Source organism: Trachurus trachurus (genome assembly GCF_905171665.1).
Source record: "Trachurus trachurus genome assembly, chromosome: 16".
Classification (NCBI taxonomy): domain Eukaryota; kingdom Metazoa; phylum Chordata; class Actinopteri; order Carangiformes; family Carangidae; genus Trachurus; species Trachurus trachurus.
In genome coordinates, this window is record NC_139902.1 from 8,011,343 (window position 1) to 8,029,840 (window position 18,498).

Below are 18,498 nucleotides of genomic sequence, written 5' to 3' on the forward strand. Positions count from 1 at the left end.
TAAATGTCAAAATGTTGCATGCATGGATGCCTTGGACTGGCCTTTTCCCTCTGGTTGGACTGCAGATACATGACCTGAGCAAAAAAAGGCGGATAGAGCCACAGTGTGAGTGAAATGGCAAATGGAAGAAGTGTGAATTGTCCGCTCTCTCTCTTTGGCTTGGGGAGGATTTTACAGTTATCACTCTTATTGCCTCAAATCAGTCTTATTGCTTTCTTTCTTTCTTTCTTTCTTTCTTTCTTTCTTTCTTTCTTTCTTTCTTTCCTCAGTCCAAAATGGCAGATTCACAAACTACATCACTATATCCTCAGATGAAGCTTTGGTCTGTGATCTTACAGAGCAGAACCCGGTCTCCAGTGAAACCATCCGCTGTCGGAGCGCATCATTAAGCCATATGGTTTTTTTTTGTTGTTGTTGTTGTTTAGCTGCTTCCTGCGCGCGATGCTCATAGACTTGACGTTAACAGCACAGGTGGTTCTGCTGCTCAGACCGGTCACCAGCACATGTATGAAAGGCAGTGACAGAGAGTTGGGGTTATTTACACCCCCGCCTGTGAGTCTTTAGAGGCTAAAAAAGTGCGTTTTTCTTGTGTGCATTCCAGCGCAGTGACCAAAGATTTAGAGCAGAGTGTAACTGCGTTTTAGAGCACAAAATGCACACAAACACACGTCTGATGTGGAGTCAGTGTTGGCTATTTGCTATTTAAAAAAAAAAAGCAAAAATAAGTCTTGTGCGTCCTTTTCCTAAATTCCCATAAACGCAGCAGAAGCTTCAGAGTCTAGGTCCTTTATCCTACCTGTCACCTCTCTTGTCAAAATCCGCGTTAACGACAAATAATGATGCGCTTTTCTCCCCTGACTGAAATCCTTCCTCCTTCCATCCCGCGGTCCATCACGCAGTCTGCTGCTGCAAGTGGATCTTCTTCAGCGGAGAGGTTTTAGGAGCACGACACAGGAAATTAAAAAAGAAAAAAAAAGTCCTTCTTCTTATTATCGACCTCAAGAAGAGACACGCGGGGGTGACATGTCTTTCCTGTTCCTCCTGGAGCTGCTGACGGAGGAGTCCAATTTTTTTTTAAGCGAATGGGGGAGACACACAACCACTAAAAAAAAAATCAGTGAGGTCTAGAAATGACATGGTGTGTCAGTGGAAGGATGCCGCGCTAATCAGTCTCTGGGATGGGTGAAGGCTGGAGGAGGGAGGTGCATGGAGGAGGAGGAGGAGGAGGAGGAGGAGGATGGAGGGTGTGATGCACTGCAGCAGATGGATCGAGAAAGGAAAAGAGGAGAAGTAGGAGGGAGAGGTATAGAGCCGTTGTTATGGCAACGGTGATTTTATGTGATGTTTTCATCAACGTCCTGGAACCCCCACGTGTCGGCAGTGACAGTCAGGTCTCAAGGAAGTGAAAACACAGCACAGACTACAAGCCAGAGTCTGATGAACTATCTATCTATCTATCTATCTATCTATCTATCTATCTATCTATCTATCTATCTATCTATCTATCTATCTATCTATCTATCTATCTATCTATCTATCTATCTATCTATCTATCTATCTATCTATCTATCTATCTACCCTAAAAAGTAAATGTTTGTTCTGATATAACTATCACACAGTCATGTTGTATCTTCACCCTGTCTGACATTTGAACAGACACCTGCGGCTCCACACAACTAAAGCCACAACTGTTCTTAGTCATCAGCCCACATGAACAGGCAGATAGGCCTATACATGACCACAGGTGCACCATGCTGCCTGTGTGTGTGTGTGTGTGTGTGTGTGTGTGTGTGTGTGTGTGTGTGTGTGTGTGTGTGTGTGTGTGTGTGTGTGTGCCCTGATCTCTCATTTTGGCCATTTCATTATGCCAGCACTGAGGATTACTGTGCTGATTGCGTCCTTGCACTGACAAATGCACTGCGCGCGCTTGTGTGTGTGTGTGTGTGTGTGTGTGTGTGTGTGTGTATGTGTGTGTACATGGGTGACCTTCCTCTCTGTAATTCCACCAATATCCCTGTTCATTTTTCTCCCTTAAATATATGGATTAACTTCAGTCACAGCAGCGAATCCAGTGAGGACATATGAAAACCATTCTTGTGAGTGATTTAGTGTAAACTCTGCATTCACAAATATAGACTAATATTGTGATGGATTCACTGGTGACACATATAGAGATTGAGACTGTGTCTGTTCTCTCAGTTTCAGTGCCAGGTTTTGCTTTCCGCCCTGAAAATATACTTAGTCATTGCTAAAGGAACAAGTGCCATATGCTTATATGTCTAATTGGTGCTCACTGTAAATGACAGTGGAACAAGGAAACATAAAAAGGGATCACCCTCAGTGGTTGCCTTTTGTGCAACTGCCCTCACTGTCCCTTAGAGGGAGGTAAAGTATCAATAATACTTCCTCTTGTATTTTGTACTGTTGTACTGTAATTCAATACTGTATACAGCTCAGAGAGTACAGTGAAGGAACTGATTGTTAGGGAGGAATTTGTGGTGATGCCGATGAAGAAGAAGAAGTACCAGAGTCCTGTATGTCTTATGCTGAAGGAGTTTATTTAGGCTCGATCGAGGAGAACAGATGTTTCGTCATCACAACATAAGTGTGTGAGTCCACCTCAATTCTAAGGGTCAAACAGCAAAGCTCAGATTCTTAAAGGGGAGATGTGTTAACATCCAATTGGCTATAGTGCATAAACATGAAGATAAGGATTCACAGCAGTGTCATCCAGTGACGGAGGGTGTTATCATCTAACTCTACAGCTGTGTCTGTAACCAGCCAGAGAGTGAGACTGAGGACGCCAAAGAGGGACCATGGCCTTGGCATGTTCCTCAGAGAGAAAACAGGGCAGATAACTGACCCCAGCAGTAATCTAACGGAAAGTCACTATGACACAGAGGGGTTGACTATTAACTACACAAACTATCTATAGGGAGGTGAAATTATTCTCTAACACTGATGCTGAGGAAAAAGAAACAGAAGTAGACGTATATGAGCACATTTCTTTCGAAGCAGGTACCTGTGGATGGGGTTTTACTTCTGTTTTTCCATTGATATTTGAAGTTAAAATCCCTCTCTGGCAAATGAAAACCAAAACACAGACCAGAATCAACAGAGATAACCAAAAAACACTGAGTATGACTGAATGAGAAATAATTATGACAGACTTTATTCATGCATTAAGCCATATATATGGAAGCTCAGATCTGAAGTTTCCACTGAATTCAGATCTATCCCATTGATGAAACCAGTTTCAGATGACTTTTTTGCAGATTTGAGCTGGTAGCCTATTCACAGCAGCCTCAACATTCATCATCATTTCTGCTCATTGCGGTTGTAAAGTGGTTTGTCATAATGTCGTGGCTTCTCTCAGCCTCTCATTTTTTTGGCTCATTCTGTGTGTGTGTGTGTGCAGAGGCGTTTCTAGACACTCTGGAAGCCACAGGCAAGAGACACGTTGGGGGCACCCCACCCATGATAATAATCATCTGATAATCCAAAACCATAGATTAATTTTGTATATATATTTGCAAAACATTCTGTTTGCACAGCGATTGGCAACATCAAGTTGTTGTCATTACTGTAATATGGACCAATGTCATCCGTCTCTGGGGCCCCCTATCAGTTTTGGGCCCTGACACTTGCCTGGGTCGCCCCTGTTGCAACACCTCTCTGTGTGTGCTAAAATATGCAGTTTCCAGCAGCAGTTAGTCATCTGAGACCTCCGTTTTTTTCCATGTTGTTTGCTGTGAACATTACAGTAACTGAAGCTGCTAACCCGCCTCTGCATTAACAAGCAGCTGTAGCCTACAGTCACTCCTTATGAAGCCCAAGGTGAGCAAATAAACACTTTGATATTCTGCAGTATTACTGTCATTACAGGCAAACCAGTTTGTTGTAATGCACATTCATTATTTTCCTGGGGACCACTTTAAGGGAAGACACTGTTGGACTGTCTGTCATTATTTAAAACCTACATTTTTTTCAAACTACCAATAAAACCTCCATGCTGTGGACTGGTGACATTTCCAACTTTAACAAGTTAAAGATGGGATTCGGTCATGATGGAACAGAAAGAATTTAATGTTGGGCGCACATTTGAATTACAAGCATCTCACTGCTCTAAAACCATTCAACCATTTACAAACTGTTTTGTGAGCAGGGATCAAATAGATAATGCTATTCCTCCTGAAGGTTAATGAAAAGCCATGACTGTTGCAGTATGATGTACCGAAAAGTCAAAAACTTTGGCAAATGCCAAAAAGCACAGGACCATGCAGTGAGACTTCAACTTGGTGACAGACAGAGTGCAGCATGAAACTATTTACTGGGTTTAAGATTCTGAGGGATTATGAGACCAAAATGATGTCATAGAGCTTTAAGGAATCAGGATGTAAATACAGTATCTGTCAGGGCAGAACCTGCTGCAGCAGTCGTGTCTTTTAACATAAACTGATTGTCTCTGTTTATGATGTTTTGATCTAGAAGATGGAGAAACACCTCCATAGCCAGATATTGATCAACTCAGCACCTGCACAGCAGCAGGACGGTTACCAGGCCCAGCAGGATGGTGATGGGAACCAGAAGGAGAGCAACATAAAGGAGCCACGGCTCAGGGAACACCACCACACCCGAACCTGGGAAACACAAAACCAGTTCCATTAAATCACACACTGATGCACTGGTGGCTTTACTGGATCCTTTCTCCTGTAAATCCAAGTTCACCAACAGCAATGACACTACAAACCATTTGTGTGGCAAATACCACTACAAAAGTCTTGTCGATGCTTTACGAGCAAAATATGGAAACATTTTCCCCTGACAGCAGAAGCAGCAGGAGCTGAGCGTTTGCTGACTCACAGACTCACCAGAGACGACTGTTGGACATGTTGTCGAATCATTGTGTCTACCATCTCCACCTTCTCCAGCCGCTGAGGGGAAAAATGTTTAAGTCAAACCACTCTTAAACACATAACTTATACAGTATTGCAACACTAAAGGGCATTCAAGCATTTTGAACTGGCTGCTTAGTGCAGCTTTAAAATCAGGTTTATCGTTACAGTAAAACTTCATCCGAAAGAAGATTTTATGAGGCAGCCTGTTGTATGTGTCCATCAGCATGAACTAAATGTTGGTTCAATAAGGAATTGTGGGATGGCATTTTCTCAATTTGTTTAGTAAAGGAAGGTCCAGTGTATCCTTTAAGGAGATCAATTGATTGTTTATCAATTAGAGGATTGGACCTCTGATCACGGCTGCATGCATCATTTCCCTCGTTTTCTCTATGTGTGTGTGTGTGTGTGTGTGTGTGTGTGAATGTGTCTCAGCAAATAAACATGTTTCTACAGCAGCAGATGTTCAGCTTGAGGATTTGTGTAAAATATTTATTGGTTCATGTGTTGAGTAGCTCTTGGTGCAGTGGGCCAGAGAGCTCGATTCACTGTAGTTTATGAAAACACATGCAAAGACATGAATGCACAACAAATTCAGAAAACAGCTCCATCAACAGCGCATGAAAAACACTTTCAACGGAAATGTAAAAAAAAAAGAAAAGAAGAAAGAAGTGATGAACCGTTGGGCACACTTTTGTTTCATGCTTCTTGACTTGAAGGTCATGAAACTGTCTACCTGTTAGTTGAAAGTATAAGATCAGCTTGTTTGTTCATGTTTATGTCAGTGTCACTTGCTTCATTGCACCATTAGCTTAGCATTAGTCTTTCGCCAGGTCCATCACTTTTTTGTGTTTGCAAAAACACTTCTGTTGAATGCTATTTTAGTGTGTGTTTGTGTGTTTGCAGGTGACTTTTTGCAGCTCCTCTTGTCAAATCACTGAAGTTGTTTTTTGAATTTGTGGCGCGTTTGTGTCTTTGGGTGTGTTTTCTTAGGTTGCAGTGAATTGATCCTTCACATCCACTATATCTTGGAAAGTGTGGCCTAAAATGTGTGCAATAGTAGTCACCATGACCTGTTACAGTAATATAGGTCACACATCACATACTTCACACATTTGAAGACAAGATCTTAGCTGATGTTGGAGATAATTACCAGGCAGAGAGTAGAGGAGGCTGCGGTTTGCTATCAGCTCTTTATCCAAGTGAAGCTGACACTCATATTCTCCTCCGCCCGTCAGAGAAATGTTCTTAGACAGTGTTCTGAAGGGCAGAGCTGCTTCGGCGTCTCCGGAGTTACCCGCCGGCAATTTGCATCCATCGTGAAGTATGGACAAAACAAATCCAGGCTGCCAGGACACGTTTACCTCACACCGGAGCAGAGAGTTGTTGTGTCCCGTGAGGTTAAAGGTCATTGTGTCTGAAATGAGATGCACAGGTGTGTAAACACAGCACGTAAAAGCACAACACGCTCACAAGCATTTGTGTTAAAGGTCTCAGCACTAAACAGTGGGTGGAAACTGATTTGTTCTTTTTTGTTGTTGTTTGTCAGTGTCAGATTCACAAGAATTTTCATTGTAGTTGTTTTGGCTACAACTGTGAGGTAAAAAAAGAAGAAATGATCTGTTCTGGGTGACGTCCTACATCTGAAAGACCAAACACAAGAAGCAGAAATGTAGCCTACCTCTCTATTGTTTTCCTTCCTTCCTGTTTCTCGTGCAAGTCAACAATAGCCTGCTGACTTAAAGTGTAAACGTAAACGATCCAAAATCTAAATTCTCACTTCATATTTAAAACCGCATATATATAATCCCAATTCCCTTTAATAATAAACACGATTATTAGACTTGGACCATGGTCAACCAGCTCTTAGTTAGAACACATAAAAGTCCACAGAGACCTGAGATAGCTAGGGACACAGACTGTCATCACCATTTGGGGTATAGAGGCCAAAAGGGTTTTGAGGCAAAATTACTTTACTGTCTCTCTCTCCCTCCTTATAATAAGGAAACAACATAATTAAAAAAAAGAAAGAAAAAGGTTGTATTTACCATAAACAACCAGTAAAGTTCCATTCCCCTTCTCCCTAAAACTGTTGTTCTTCTTTGTCCTGAGGGAGAGTTTGCACTCGTACTTCCCACTATCGGCCCACTGGACATTTCTGAGAAGTATCGACTTGTTTGTAGAGTTTGGGTTTTTGGCCAGAGTATCTACACGTCCCTCATATGTTGAAGAGGGGTTGGGAGTCAGTCTTGGATTTTCTTTGTCTTCTGTGAAGTGGGTCCAGTACAGAACCGGCACAGACTGCAACGTCTCATCAGGGGAAACCTGGAGCTGACACTGCATGGTGGCGTTTTTGCCCAGAGGTGTGGCAAGGACAGGTGGCTGATGAACTGAGACCAGGGAGAAAGTACCTGAAAAAGACATGTGAAAATAACAACACAGGAGTACACCTGGTGAGTGTTTGTTTTACCATGGGGTGATGGAAAATAACTGAAACTGCAGAATACTTTATACATAAATTACGTTTATGATGGGTCCAATCAAAAATCTGTCAAAACAGGCTCCGCCAGTCGGCCTCAGGGTTTCATTTGAGTTCCATTTAAGTTTGTGGTGGGGACTTTTGACCAACTCAGCTGCAGAGCCACCCACGTTAAAGAAAGACGTAAAGAAATTTACTCAGAAACATGTTCTTGTTTGTCTGAACATCTCACAGTTGCACTTTGGTAAGGGTACTGTAGCTATGCCATAGGGCAATCAACCTGCTGTAAAGGAAACCAAACATTTTGAGGCCACAGAAATTATACTTAAAATGTGCCATTATATGATTAACACACACACACACACACACACACACACACACACACACACACACACACACACACACACACACACACACACACACACACACACACACTGGGTTGTCCACATAGCTTAGTGGTTAAGGTTTGTACCAAATCAGGCCGGAGACCTTTGATGTCAAACTCCTCTTTCACCCTTGTTTCCTGTCTGTCTCCACACACTGGCGCGCTTCCACACTTTAAATCAGCATTTTGATTTCAATTTTTATATTTGAATAATGTAAACTGATTGAATTCAGTTTCTAATGACAGACAAAAGACAATGAAAACCAAACCAGGGTGAAAAGATGCTTAAAAACAAACCAAAACACAAATGCCACAGAAAAAAAACAAAAAAAACATAACAGAACCACACTAACTCCCTAACATTTTCATGAGTCATGTCCAGTAAATTTTAATTACTAAGTCTGAACAAGAACTTCTTGAGTCCCCTACACACTGGTACTGTCAAGAAGAAAGACATGATGACATGAGGGTTTGAAATGTGATTTGATTTAAAATAATACAAATGAATAAAAAAACAACAGTAAAGATAGGTAAATCTATAGGTGAGGATGCTTTGCTCAAGTGCACAGCATCTGCATGAGGACAACTCATCTAACTGGTAGACTTTTAAAATACACCAAGGACATGTGTCAATTTCACAGAAAATAAAAAACTTCTTAAGACGTGATCTGAAAGAAACACAACAGCAAATATTGTATACTAGAAAAGTGGATCTCACAAATAAATGAACTGCCAACAAAAATGTAGGCTATTTAGAGTTTTCCAAACACTTAAGATTGAGTCACATAATGTAGGACTACATTCCAGCAAGAGTTCAGCATCCCTTCCCCAAAACACACATACAAATTATAAAACTGTTTCAATTTTACCTGAGACCATGAAGTAGAGCAACATCCATGTCGTCCAGTCCCATTTCATCAAAATGAAAATGTGATGCAGCTCAGAGAAAATGATCTTGAACATGTCTCTTGACTAAATATGCATTAAAAAGACAAGCGTTCCTGCCTGAGTGGGGACATATGTAGTAGGAAACGCACGTGCCACACTACTTCCTTGTAAACAGGCAGATGCCGCTCCCTCAGTCTTTCAGATGTAAACAAATCTGAAACATTCAAATGCTTCCTCCCATATTATCATTGTTTTAATGGTGCAACGACAGCAAAAACAACAAAAAAAGAACTGAAGATTTTATTTTGGGTATAAAACATGGCAGATATATTAGAGCCTATTTATCCTGAAAAATCAAAGTCAAGTGAAAGTGCAGAGCAGGAAGTGGTTCTTAACTGTTGAAGTTTTTAGTGCAGAGAGAAAAGAAAAAAGTAGGCTAGTTGCAAAACAATCCCAAAATCATGTCCCAGTTACTGTAAATGGGTATAGGTGCTTCATCTGCTGCTGAAAATGAAGTGAAAGGATAAAACTTCCAAAAGCAGGGTAGTTATGAGTCAACAATCCTGGTGTGTCACTTCAACTGCAAGATAGATAGATGACTAAATTATCCTGACACCCTCTAACCACCATCTGCTCAGATGCAGATGTAATGGGCAATGGACTTGACACACACAGTGGTACTTTTTCCATGTGTCCTCCCACACCAAATAGTGCAGTCCAATTGCAACAATCAATTTTTAAGTTTTTGCTGAATGGAAATTGCTTTGACTGTGACTGTGACAGCCTCTGCTCGTCTCTCATGGGCTTTGCAGAGGTGTGAAGCCCCGTCTGCCCCCCCCCCCCCCCCCCCCCCCCCCAGGATGGGTTTCCTGCACGCCACACATACAATGCTCATGAAAACCACGCTTGACTTGTTAGGCATGTACTTTGTTATAGCTTTTAAATTTTTTATATAAAAAGAAAAGAACAAACAAACAAACAAACAACAACAACAACAGCAGCAACAACAAAACATTATAGCACTCCTTCCATATTTATAACATTCATAAACAGCTAACAATGATGATGTAAACAGGATGTGGTTAATTTCTATAGCCTAATAGATTGAAGTCTATGTTTAATGTGGTTTCCTCCTTACTTGTAGCAGCTTCACTAAAAACTGCTTCCCCTGTCTTCAACAGGGGATCTGTGGAGGTGCTACAGGGTTTGCAGGGCAATTTTTGGTTGATTAGACAATGTTTTATATGTTTCAAATAAAAATGTCAATTTGAATAGCTTGTCTGCATGGTTATCATGCAGTTGACAGACATATTGATACTGGCATTGGTACCTGAACAAGCTCTGTTTAAAAATAGCAGAGGGACATACCCTATCTTGTACACGACGTTCAGGAAAAAAAACATGAATAGGCCTATATGAACCTGTGTATTATTTGAATAGTTTAGTATTGAATACACAATAAGGTGTTTATAGGCCTATACTGGACCAAAGTTTTATTTAGGCTACTATAGCCTATCTAATATAGTAGGGGTCCCTGCTCCAATTCTCTGTCAGTTGTCCTTGTCCTAAAAAAACGTTGTTTTAGTGTATTTTAGCCATGGATGTAATAGACCATGGATACATCAATACACCCATGGTCTATAACATGGATGTTTCATACATCCATGTTATATAGACCCATGATTTTATCTAGTGTTACAAAATAACAGTCCTCTGCAGCGAACTACATTACCCATACAACCTTTCGGCAACGTATTACGTGAAAACGTCAGTCGGTTGGTAATTTCCAACATGGAGGATATCGTAGCCGTAGAAAAGAGCCCGGTATGAACCAATGAGATTGTTTTCTGTTTTGCAGTTTAAACTGACAGTTTTTTGTGCAAGGCGTTTGTAAATGTGATGTTATCGAGCGTTGGTTTCCACGTGAGTCTGTCCTGGTCCTTTTTCATCCGCTGGCTTGTTAATTACGGTGAAACGCAAACCTGCCAATTCATTCTCTGTTCTCGGTGCATTTGCTATGTCATGCGAGTTAGCTGCTAGCATTAGCACGGTGGTTCTACAGCACAGGTAATGGGTCTAAACGGGTTTTATGAAACGTGTGCTTCAAAGGGTGGTGTCAGTAGTTTGGATCACGTTTTAATGTCCCACCCGAAGCGCCGTAAACAGCTTTAATCAGCACCGGGATTAGTTTTCTCGAATCGTTAACGTTACAATTAGCAAGCTAGCTAAACCAAAGCTAGCTAGCTAAACTAGTGCCTGGTAATGGTCGAGTGAATAGTTGTTATTTGTCAGTGTGTCTCTGTAAACCTTTATTCTTAGCTGCCCTCTGCTGCTGGGTGATAATGGTGTATAAACACAACGTCCTCGCAGATGTTTGTCGCCAACCCATCCATAGGTTGCTCATGTTGCTTGTTTTTGTGTTGTCACCGTCACAGGAGGAGATGCCAGCAATCCTGACTTCAAGACCTCAGACTGGTCTGTCCTTCCTGGCACCAGAGCCAGAGGATCTTGAGGACCTTTACAGCAGATACAAGGTTTGACACTTGCTTAGATATTTTAGGAATTTTTTTTTCAGTGTGACAAAACCAAAGGCTTCAAATATGTTTTACATCTTCTTCATGGGGAACAGAGGGAAGTGGCCTGCTCAAATGTATACCACTTGCTGTGAATTTCACAATAGACAAATACGAAATAGAAATTTGAAATATGCTTTGCATGAAAAAACAAATCGTCTTAGAAATTACAGTAGTCAGATTTTGAGCATCTCATCTCATGCTGATTTCCCAGTGATTAAGTTATATTTTTAGGTAAAAGACAATGTTGATGTAGCCTGATTATAACGACAAAACTATGGGAATAGTAGCACATTTAATGTGATGATAATGAATTTCACACAGACCATGAAGGTACTACCATCTTAAGTTCCAGGCAGCAACTTTTCCTGTGTACCTTCATATCAGCTGAACCGCCTATCAATCGTATATGAAAATGAAAGCCGTATTGTTAGACAGTTGAGAGATTATTTATTTAGAGTTTTTTTTAACAACACACCAGTACGTTCATTTGTCCTGAGGTAGTTGTTATTTTAGATTTCTGTCAACTCTTCATGTCTAGACACAAGCCACCATCTTTGGTGTATGACTCCCAAGAAGCAGATTTATAGTACATTTATCTTCAGCAGACTCCTCTCACACTCACTTCTTGCTCTCTTTTTGTTTTGTGTTTGCAGAAGCTTCAGCAGGAGCTGGAGTTCCTGGAGGTGCAGGAGGAGTACATTAAAGATGAGCAGAAGAACCTGAAGAAAGAGTTCCTCCATGCTCAGGAGGAGGTGAAGAGGATACAGAGCATCCCACTCGTTATTGGCCAGTTCCTGGAAGCTGTTGACCAGAATACAGCCATTGTTGGCTCCACTACAGGTACCACTGAAGGGAACCCCCCCCCCCCCCCCCTCCCCAAAAAAAAAAAAAAAACTTCACTGACTGAAATGACTTATTTGTTGCCATATTTGATTTCAAGTAATGTTAATATGGAATATGGGTCTATTTTTTGTATGTGGTAGCTGTACTCGCAAAGAGTGAGCACTTAACAAAACGTAGCCACCTTTGGCTTTACAGCATCTAAAGAAATACCCTCTAATACTTATACATAAGCATTGAAATAGAACATGTTTCATGTGTATTTTGATTATTTTTGCATAACTAACTCATAACTTAACATCAGTGTTACTATTAAGGGACTATTTTGGTTACTAGGGACCTATTATATATTCTCAACAGCATTATGTTTCCAGGAGGGAAAGGGAATGCAAAATAGTTTGCATTTAAAGCACAAAAACATAGACTGTGAAGATAAGTAAATAAATAGTTAAAGTTGACAGTGTTTTTCCTGCATAGAGACTACCAGTGTATTTAATCGGAGATTCCATCGAGTGTTTCAGTGATGGTGAGCGGCCGCTGCGTCATTAACGCCGGCGGCTCAGAGTCGTGGCAGACGCACAGTAACAGTCACCGGTTACCGTTACCATACAGACGAGCTAACGTTTCCTTTTTAGTTTATAATCTCCTCTCCCGTTGTCAATAAAAACACCTGGAGACGCCGGTGCTGCGACCAAACTACACAGCTGTTAGATGATTGGTTATTTGCCTCCCACTCGTAGCGTCCCGGGATTTTTCAATGTCCCACATCCTTGAGTTTTACAGGTGCATCTCAATAAACCAAAGTCCATTTCCAGTAGGTTAGTTCAAATCACATAGCCCCAACCAAGTATTGAGAGCATATAGTAGGCTAAAATTACCACCGTATTGTGTCTTTTTTTGTAATATTCCATTTTTGTGAGGTACTGAATTTTAGGTCTTCATTAAATGTCAGCCATAGTCATTACAAACAAAAGAAAGTTAATAAATGAAGACATGAAATGTTATTTAGTGTTTAATTGATCTATATAATATATTAGTTTCACTTTTTGAATAGAATTACTGGCATTATTACTGGGGACCAGGTACCACCGCCACCTCATTTTCGTCCAGGAAAGGGAAATCCCTGGATGAGGATTAAAAATTAATGAAACAGCAGATGATGCATACAAGCTGTAAAATTGAATAGGTTATTATGTTTTGCCTTTCAGAGGACCAGGAAGAGATGTACTGTGTGCTGTCAAATTTTAATTATTCAGTGTGAGGTACAAATCCGTGATGAGGTCGTTTCCTGTGTTCTCCACTTTTACTCACCGTTGTTTCTCCCTTCAGGATCCAACTACTACGTGCGCATCCTGAGCACCATCGACAGAGAGCTGCTGAAACCCAACGCCTCAGTGGCCTTGCACAAGCACAGCAATGCCCTGGTTGATGTGCTCCCTCCTGAAGCTGACAGCAGCATCATGATGCTGACGTCAGGTAAAACACTCAGTGCACCTCTCTCTCTCCTGGGGGATTTCAGGTTGCAGGCTCTGTAAACACGTTTAAGTGCCATGAAGCTCAACACAGGAAATCAGTGTGACTGTTATCGCATCTGGAAATCAGTTAATTAATTTCCGCATCTGTGGCCCATTTTATTTTATCCATTAAATGCACAAGAATCCATTTTCTGAACAGAAACGTGTCTTTAATAATTTTACTTGTATTCAATAGCATTCCATGTGTAATATCTTTCTTCCTGTGGTTCTTCTCCCAGACCAAAAACCAGATGTGATGTATGCTGACATTGGTGGCATGGACATCCAGAAACAGGAAGTCAGAGAGGCAGTGGAGCTGCCACTCACCCACTTTGAGCTCTACAAACAGGTCAGATAATCAAAAAGCAGCATCACATTTTAGCATGATCTAATGCAGAGTGAGGGAAAACATCATGGATGTGTGTAATAATCAGAATGTAGACAACTGTGCTAGATCAGGAAGTTTTTATTTGGCCAGGCACAAGTGATTTGTGTAACTGGTGACAGGCAGCTGAAGTTAAAGAGGACTGATCTGTCGGTGACCTTTTGTCTACTTACCATCTCAGATTGGTATTGACCCACCCAGGGGAGTCCTTATGTACGGACCTCCAGGATGTGGTAAGACCATGTTGGCCAAGGCTGTGGCACACCACACTACAGGTAAGTGCTCACTTGAAACAACACAAACTACTTCTTCAAGTGATATATAGAAAATGTGCTGTATTAGAGCCTGACAGGATTACAGGAGGACAGGATTATGAACTGTGAGAAGAAAAATGTGTCTTTGTCTCTCCTTTCATCTCCAGCTGCATTCATCCGTGTGGTGGGCTCTGAGTTTGTTCAGAAGTATTTGGGTGAGGGCCCTCGTATGGTGCGTGACGTCTTCAGGCTGGCAAAGGAAAATGCACCCGCCATCATCTTCATTGATGAGATTGATGCTATCGCCACCAAGCGTTTTGATGCACAAACTGGAGGTACGCATCTGTTTGTCCTGTCGCAACCAAGCCCAGTTTATCATACCTTCTACCTGTTCTTTTGTTTTACCACTACGCTGTCATGAATGCAAAAACATTCTGGAAAAAATTCAAATTCACAGTCTTGCCTTGTGGTTTTCTTCTGCAGCTGACAGGGAGGTGCAGAGAATCTTACTTGAGCTGCTCAATCAAATGGACGGCTTTGACCAGAACGTCAATGTCAAGGTAAGTCAAGTCTACCATTCCCCTGGAACCTCTGAGTTCTTCCCCTGTGACTGCAGCATCTTGGTTTGTGCTGACTCGTGGCGCCAGTTGATAAAGCACCATGTGAACCATCCCAGCAAACAAACCCCAGTCCCACCTACCATCCATTCACTATTCCATTGTCACTGTGCCCCAAAGGTTTTATTGTCATGGTTGAAAACCCTAAATGGACATTTTGCCCATGAGCTATTTTCACATGCAGTATTGCTCAGACTTGTACAAAGCTTTGAGCGTATGAAGAGGATGGCTGTTTGTGCATTACCAAACAGTAAACAGTATAATGGCAGGTGCAGTTCAGTTTGGGCTGTTCTTATTTGCAGTTTTGTAAAGACACATTAAGTTTCTGCTTACAAAACATTGATGGAATGGTGACATGGGGAGGTCAAGTTTGGGGATTTAGAAAAAAAAAATTAAAACAGCTGGTGAGTGATCAGTGTATCAGGATTGGCCAAACCACCGCCCCCTTCACTTCACTAAACTAGACGCAAACATATTATATAGGACCAAATACACCACTTGTCATGACATGTTTACAATTTACTATTATGCTCACACGATCTCTTTTCACATCCGACCCCCTGTACCCCCCCCCCCCCCCCCCCCCCCCCCCCTCCTTAGGTGATCATGGCCACGAACAGAGCAGACACACTGGACCCCGCTCTGCTACGTCCTGGTCGTCTGGACAGAAAGATTGAGTTCCCCCTGCCCGACCGCAGGCAGAAACGTCTCATTTTCTCCACCATCACCAGTAAAATGAACCTCTCTGAGGAGGTGGACCTGGAGGACTGTATCCTTTTTGTTCAGTAACAGCGTGTTTAAGTGGTGTTTGTGGGTGGGTGCGTGTGTACAGCAGAGAGACAATATAACGCTTCCTTTCATTCTGCCCAGGCACTGTCTTGGAGATGATCAGAAACTATCAATTATTTTGCAGTTTTGCCCATTTATACAAATTCTTCCTCTTCTTTTTATGACCCTGGTTTCACTGTCTATGTTTGTATGTGTGCCGTGCCCTACGGATCCTGTTTTGGTGTAAAATTAGTCCTCGCTCTTTGCTGTTGTCCTTCAACCTGTGATGTTTGGCTTGTAGTCACATACTTGTTTGCATTGGTATCACATTTAACACAGATGTTTGAGTGTGAGATGCTTCTCTTAAAGGAGCTCTAAGCAGCTATGTGCTGATACCACTAGACTTGCGTTACTCCTGACAACAGTGTAGTTGTCCTGTTCATGTTGCCCTCAATCTGACAAAAAACAACCTGGGAATCAAAAAGACTAAATGAAAATTGGACATTCAACAGATAGATGTTAACAAGTGTGGAAGGTTAGTGTGTTCATTCCTGTGTGTCTACATACAGTTTTGATACTCTTGTTTGCTTCTATTTGGCATTGCTCTGTTGTTCAGTCCTTAATTGATGCACAGATGTTGCCAGACCAGACAAGATCTCCGGGGCTGACATAAACTCCATCTGCCAGGAGGTGAGTTAAAGCTTTAATTAACTGTTTCATTTTTCTGTTTATTCAGTTAGAGTGGCAAGTCAAAACCAATGGGAAAATTTTATACTATTATACATATCAGTTTGTTGCTTTTTCTAAAATTGTATTCTTCCTCTGCTGTTTCAGGCTGGCATGTTGGCAGTGCGTGAGAATAGGTATATCGTCCTGGCCAAAGACTTCGAAAAAGCTTACAAGACCGTCATCAAGAAAGACGAGCAGGAGCACGAGTTCTACAAGTAGACACAAAATACATTAAGAAAAAAAAGGTGCTCAGACACACACAAGTTTGTTATTGATTTACGTCTGCGTGTCTGTATCTACAGTCGGTCTTTTGTGGATTTGCAGTCCCTGACCTGCATTGATTTTTGGTCTAAATTTACTGCAGCACAAGGCCTAACATCACATAAGCTCTGTGTCTCCGGCCTTGAGAAGACGCACTACCACGTGGTGGAGTGTTTGTACTGGCACTCTTCTGGTTCCTTCAAACATCTGGCCATGACTGTAGCTAGGATAGAACATTTGTATCTATATGTACTCACTTACCAAGACATTACCCATTAAAGTTTTCCATAAAAAAAGGAAAAACTTGTTCATTGTTTTTCTGCCTTGGGCAGTTGGTTTTTAATATAAGATGCTCTATAATTGAATAACTTGCTGTGATATGTCTTAATTGATACATTTTTTCTTGAGAGGACAGCTATTTTTAACAGTCATTTAGTTATTTATACACATACATCAGTGTGAATATTGGCAGATTTTTCTGTTTTGAATTGTTGGTCAGACAAAAAAAAAAACAACTTCAGATAATTTCTTAGTCATTTTGAAATCATAATGGATAGTTTTGTAGAAAATTGGACCAAATAATTAAGAAAAATATAAGAAAAAACAGAGTAGCAGGAAAAGGAAATCATTAGTACCGGTAACTAGGTCTGTCACAGTTATTACATAATTGCCTCATTGCAATTATTTGAGCTGACCACAATTATTTTGCATAATCGTTGAAATTGTGTCCATACAGCTGGATGAAACTCACAAAAATGTCATATTTCAATCACTATTTCCTTGTCATTTTCCACTGTTTGAGGTTAAACTGGTCCTCTTTTAATGACATCATCATGTGCCGCCTGCTCCTGCTATGGTTTAATGACACGAGTGTCGCACCATAAACTGTTTATCTCGAGGCGCTTCATATCTAATATTCAACGACCGCATTTCAATGAACATCTATTGACATTAGCATAATGGATTTAGTATCCAAGCCAATAAATGGCTCTTCTTCAAAGGTGTATGTATATTATTAAACTATATCCAGGCTTATACTATCTAGTGGCATAAAATGATCAAGGAAAGACAATTAAATCGCTAATAGAAATTATTTGTATGGCAATTAATCGTCAACTAAAACTTAATGATTGTGACATGTTACTAAGTAAGGAATTCTCTCTGCTGTTGTTCCTCATTGCCTGATCTTTGTCCACACTCTTTTTTTCTCTGTTCAGTAATGGTGTCGTCTATTTTGAGAGATGTTGCTCAAGCACTTGCTCAGTCACTTGGCAATGGAGATGGGAAATGTTTCCCCTTAAGCTTAGAATTGATTATTTAGACAAAGTTGGTGTGAATATTAAACAAAAGTATTTTTTTTATAAGAACCTTATCTCCTTCCCACACACAAAACAGCTATCTGTGCTGGTATTGCATTACAACATCAGACACATTCTCATTCATATCTGTATTTAGCAGAAGCCGTACATCAGATAAATATACTGTTTTGTAGTCATGCTCCTGCTCGTGTTTGGATCTTGGAGATCTTGAAGTCGAGTCAAATAGATGCCCGCTGTGGGCCGAGCATCTTGGTTGGTGCATAAATATGGTCTTCCATGCTTCTCAGCGGCCCGCTGCGTTTCCTGTTTCAAGTCTACCCATGAGTCGAAGCAGTGCAGCTGGAGGTTGCAGCTCTCCCTTCAGGCCACAAGTGGGGGGAAGATCATTCATTATAGCTTTCAAGCTGCACTGTTAGTAAAACAGATACACACAAATTGTCATCTCTTTGAACATTATGAATTTATGTGGACAGAGTGAGGCCAGATGACCAGATTTCCCTTCATTTAAGTATATGGATCATATAGAAAGATAATTAATTTAAAATCTGCCTGGTGTTACATCCCCATAAAATACCACCACAGTCTAAG

The 18,498-nt window shown here is 41.1% G+C and overlaps 2 protein-coding genes across 3 annotated transcripts; one reads left to right on the plus strand and one right to left on the minus strand.

Moving 5' to 3' along the window:
* Positions 1-2,952: 2,952 nt before the first annotated feature.
* LOC310999201 (uncharacterized protein) lies at positions 2,953-8,762 on the minus strand (the record flags this gene model as incomplete). Its single annotated transcript, XM_083989525.1, has 6 exons — positions 8,629-8,762; positions 6,944-7,306; positions 6,049-6,312; positions 4,872-4,934; positions 4,558-4,640; positions 2,953-2,964 (listed from the first exon to the last, which is right to left on the minus strand). The coding sequence occupies exons 1-6, from the start codon at positions 8,720-8,722 to the stop codon at positions 2,953-2,955; spliced, it is 879 nt and encodes a 292-aa protein (XP_083845651.1). The 5' UTR covers positions 8,723-8,762.
* Positions 8,763-10,393: 1,631 nt separating this feature from the next.
* psmc4 (proteasome 26S subunit, ATPase 4) lies at positions 10,394-16,871 on the plus strand. Of its 2 annotated transcripts, none has more exons than XM_083990510.1 (11): positions 10,394-10,471; positions 11,083-11,181; positions 11,877-12,063; positions 13,393-13,539; positions 13,817-13,926; positions 14,144-14,237; positions 14,384-14,551; positions 14,700-14,776; positions 15,434-15,602; positions 16,236-16,291; positions 16,436-16,871. In XM_083990510.1, exons 1-11 carry the CDS (start codon positions 10,439-10,441, stop codon positions 16,547-16,549), a joined length of 1,254 nt encoding a protein of 417 aa, XP_083846636.1. In that variant the 5' UTR covers positions 10,394-10,438; the 3' UTR covers positions 16,550-16,871. The 2 variants fall into 2 exon arrangements, with proteins under 2 accessions (XP_083846636.1, XP_083846637.1); XM_083990511.1 differs by having other exon boundaries at positions 10,444-10,570.
* Positions 16,872-18,498: the final 1,627 nt, after the last annotated feature.

Bases quoted from the DNA above. Each gene is read 5' to 3' on its own strand.
- psmc4 (XM_083990510.1), top strand. From the start codon at position 10,439: ATGGAGGATATCGTAGCCGTAGAAAAGAGCCCG. The intron at 10,472-11,082 runs GTATGAACCAAT...TCACCGTCACAG, and splicing joins TAGCCGTAGAAAAGAGCCCG to GAGGAGATGCCAGCAATCCT. The intron at 12,064-13,392 runs GTACCACTGAAG...TTCTCCCTTCAG, and splicing joins CATTGTTGGCTCCACTACAG to GATCCAACTACTACGTGCGC.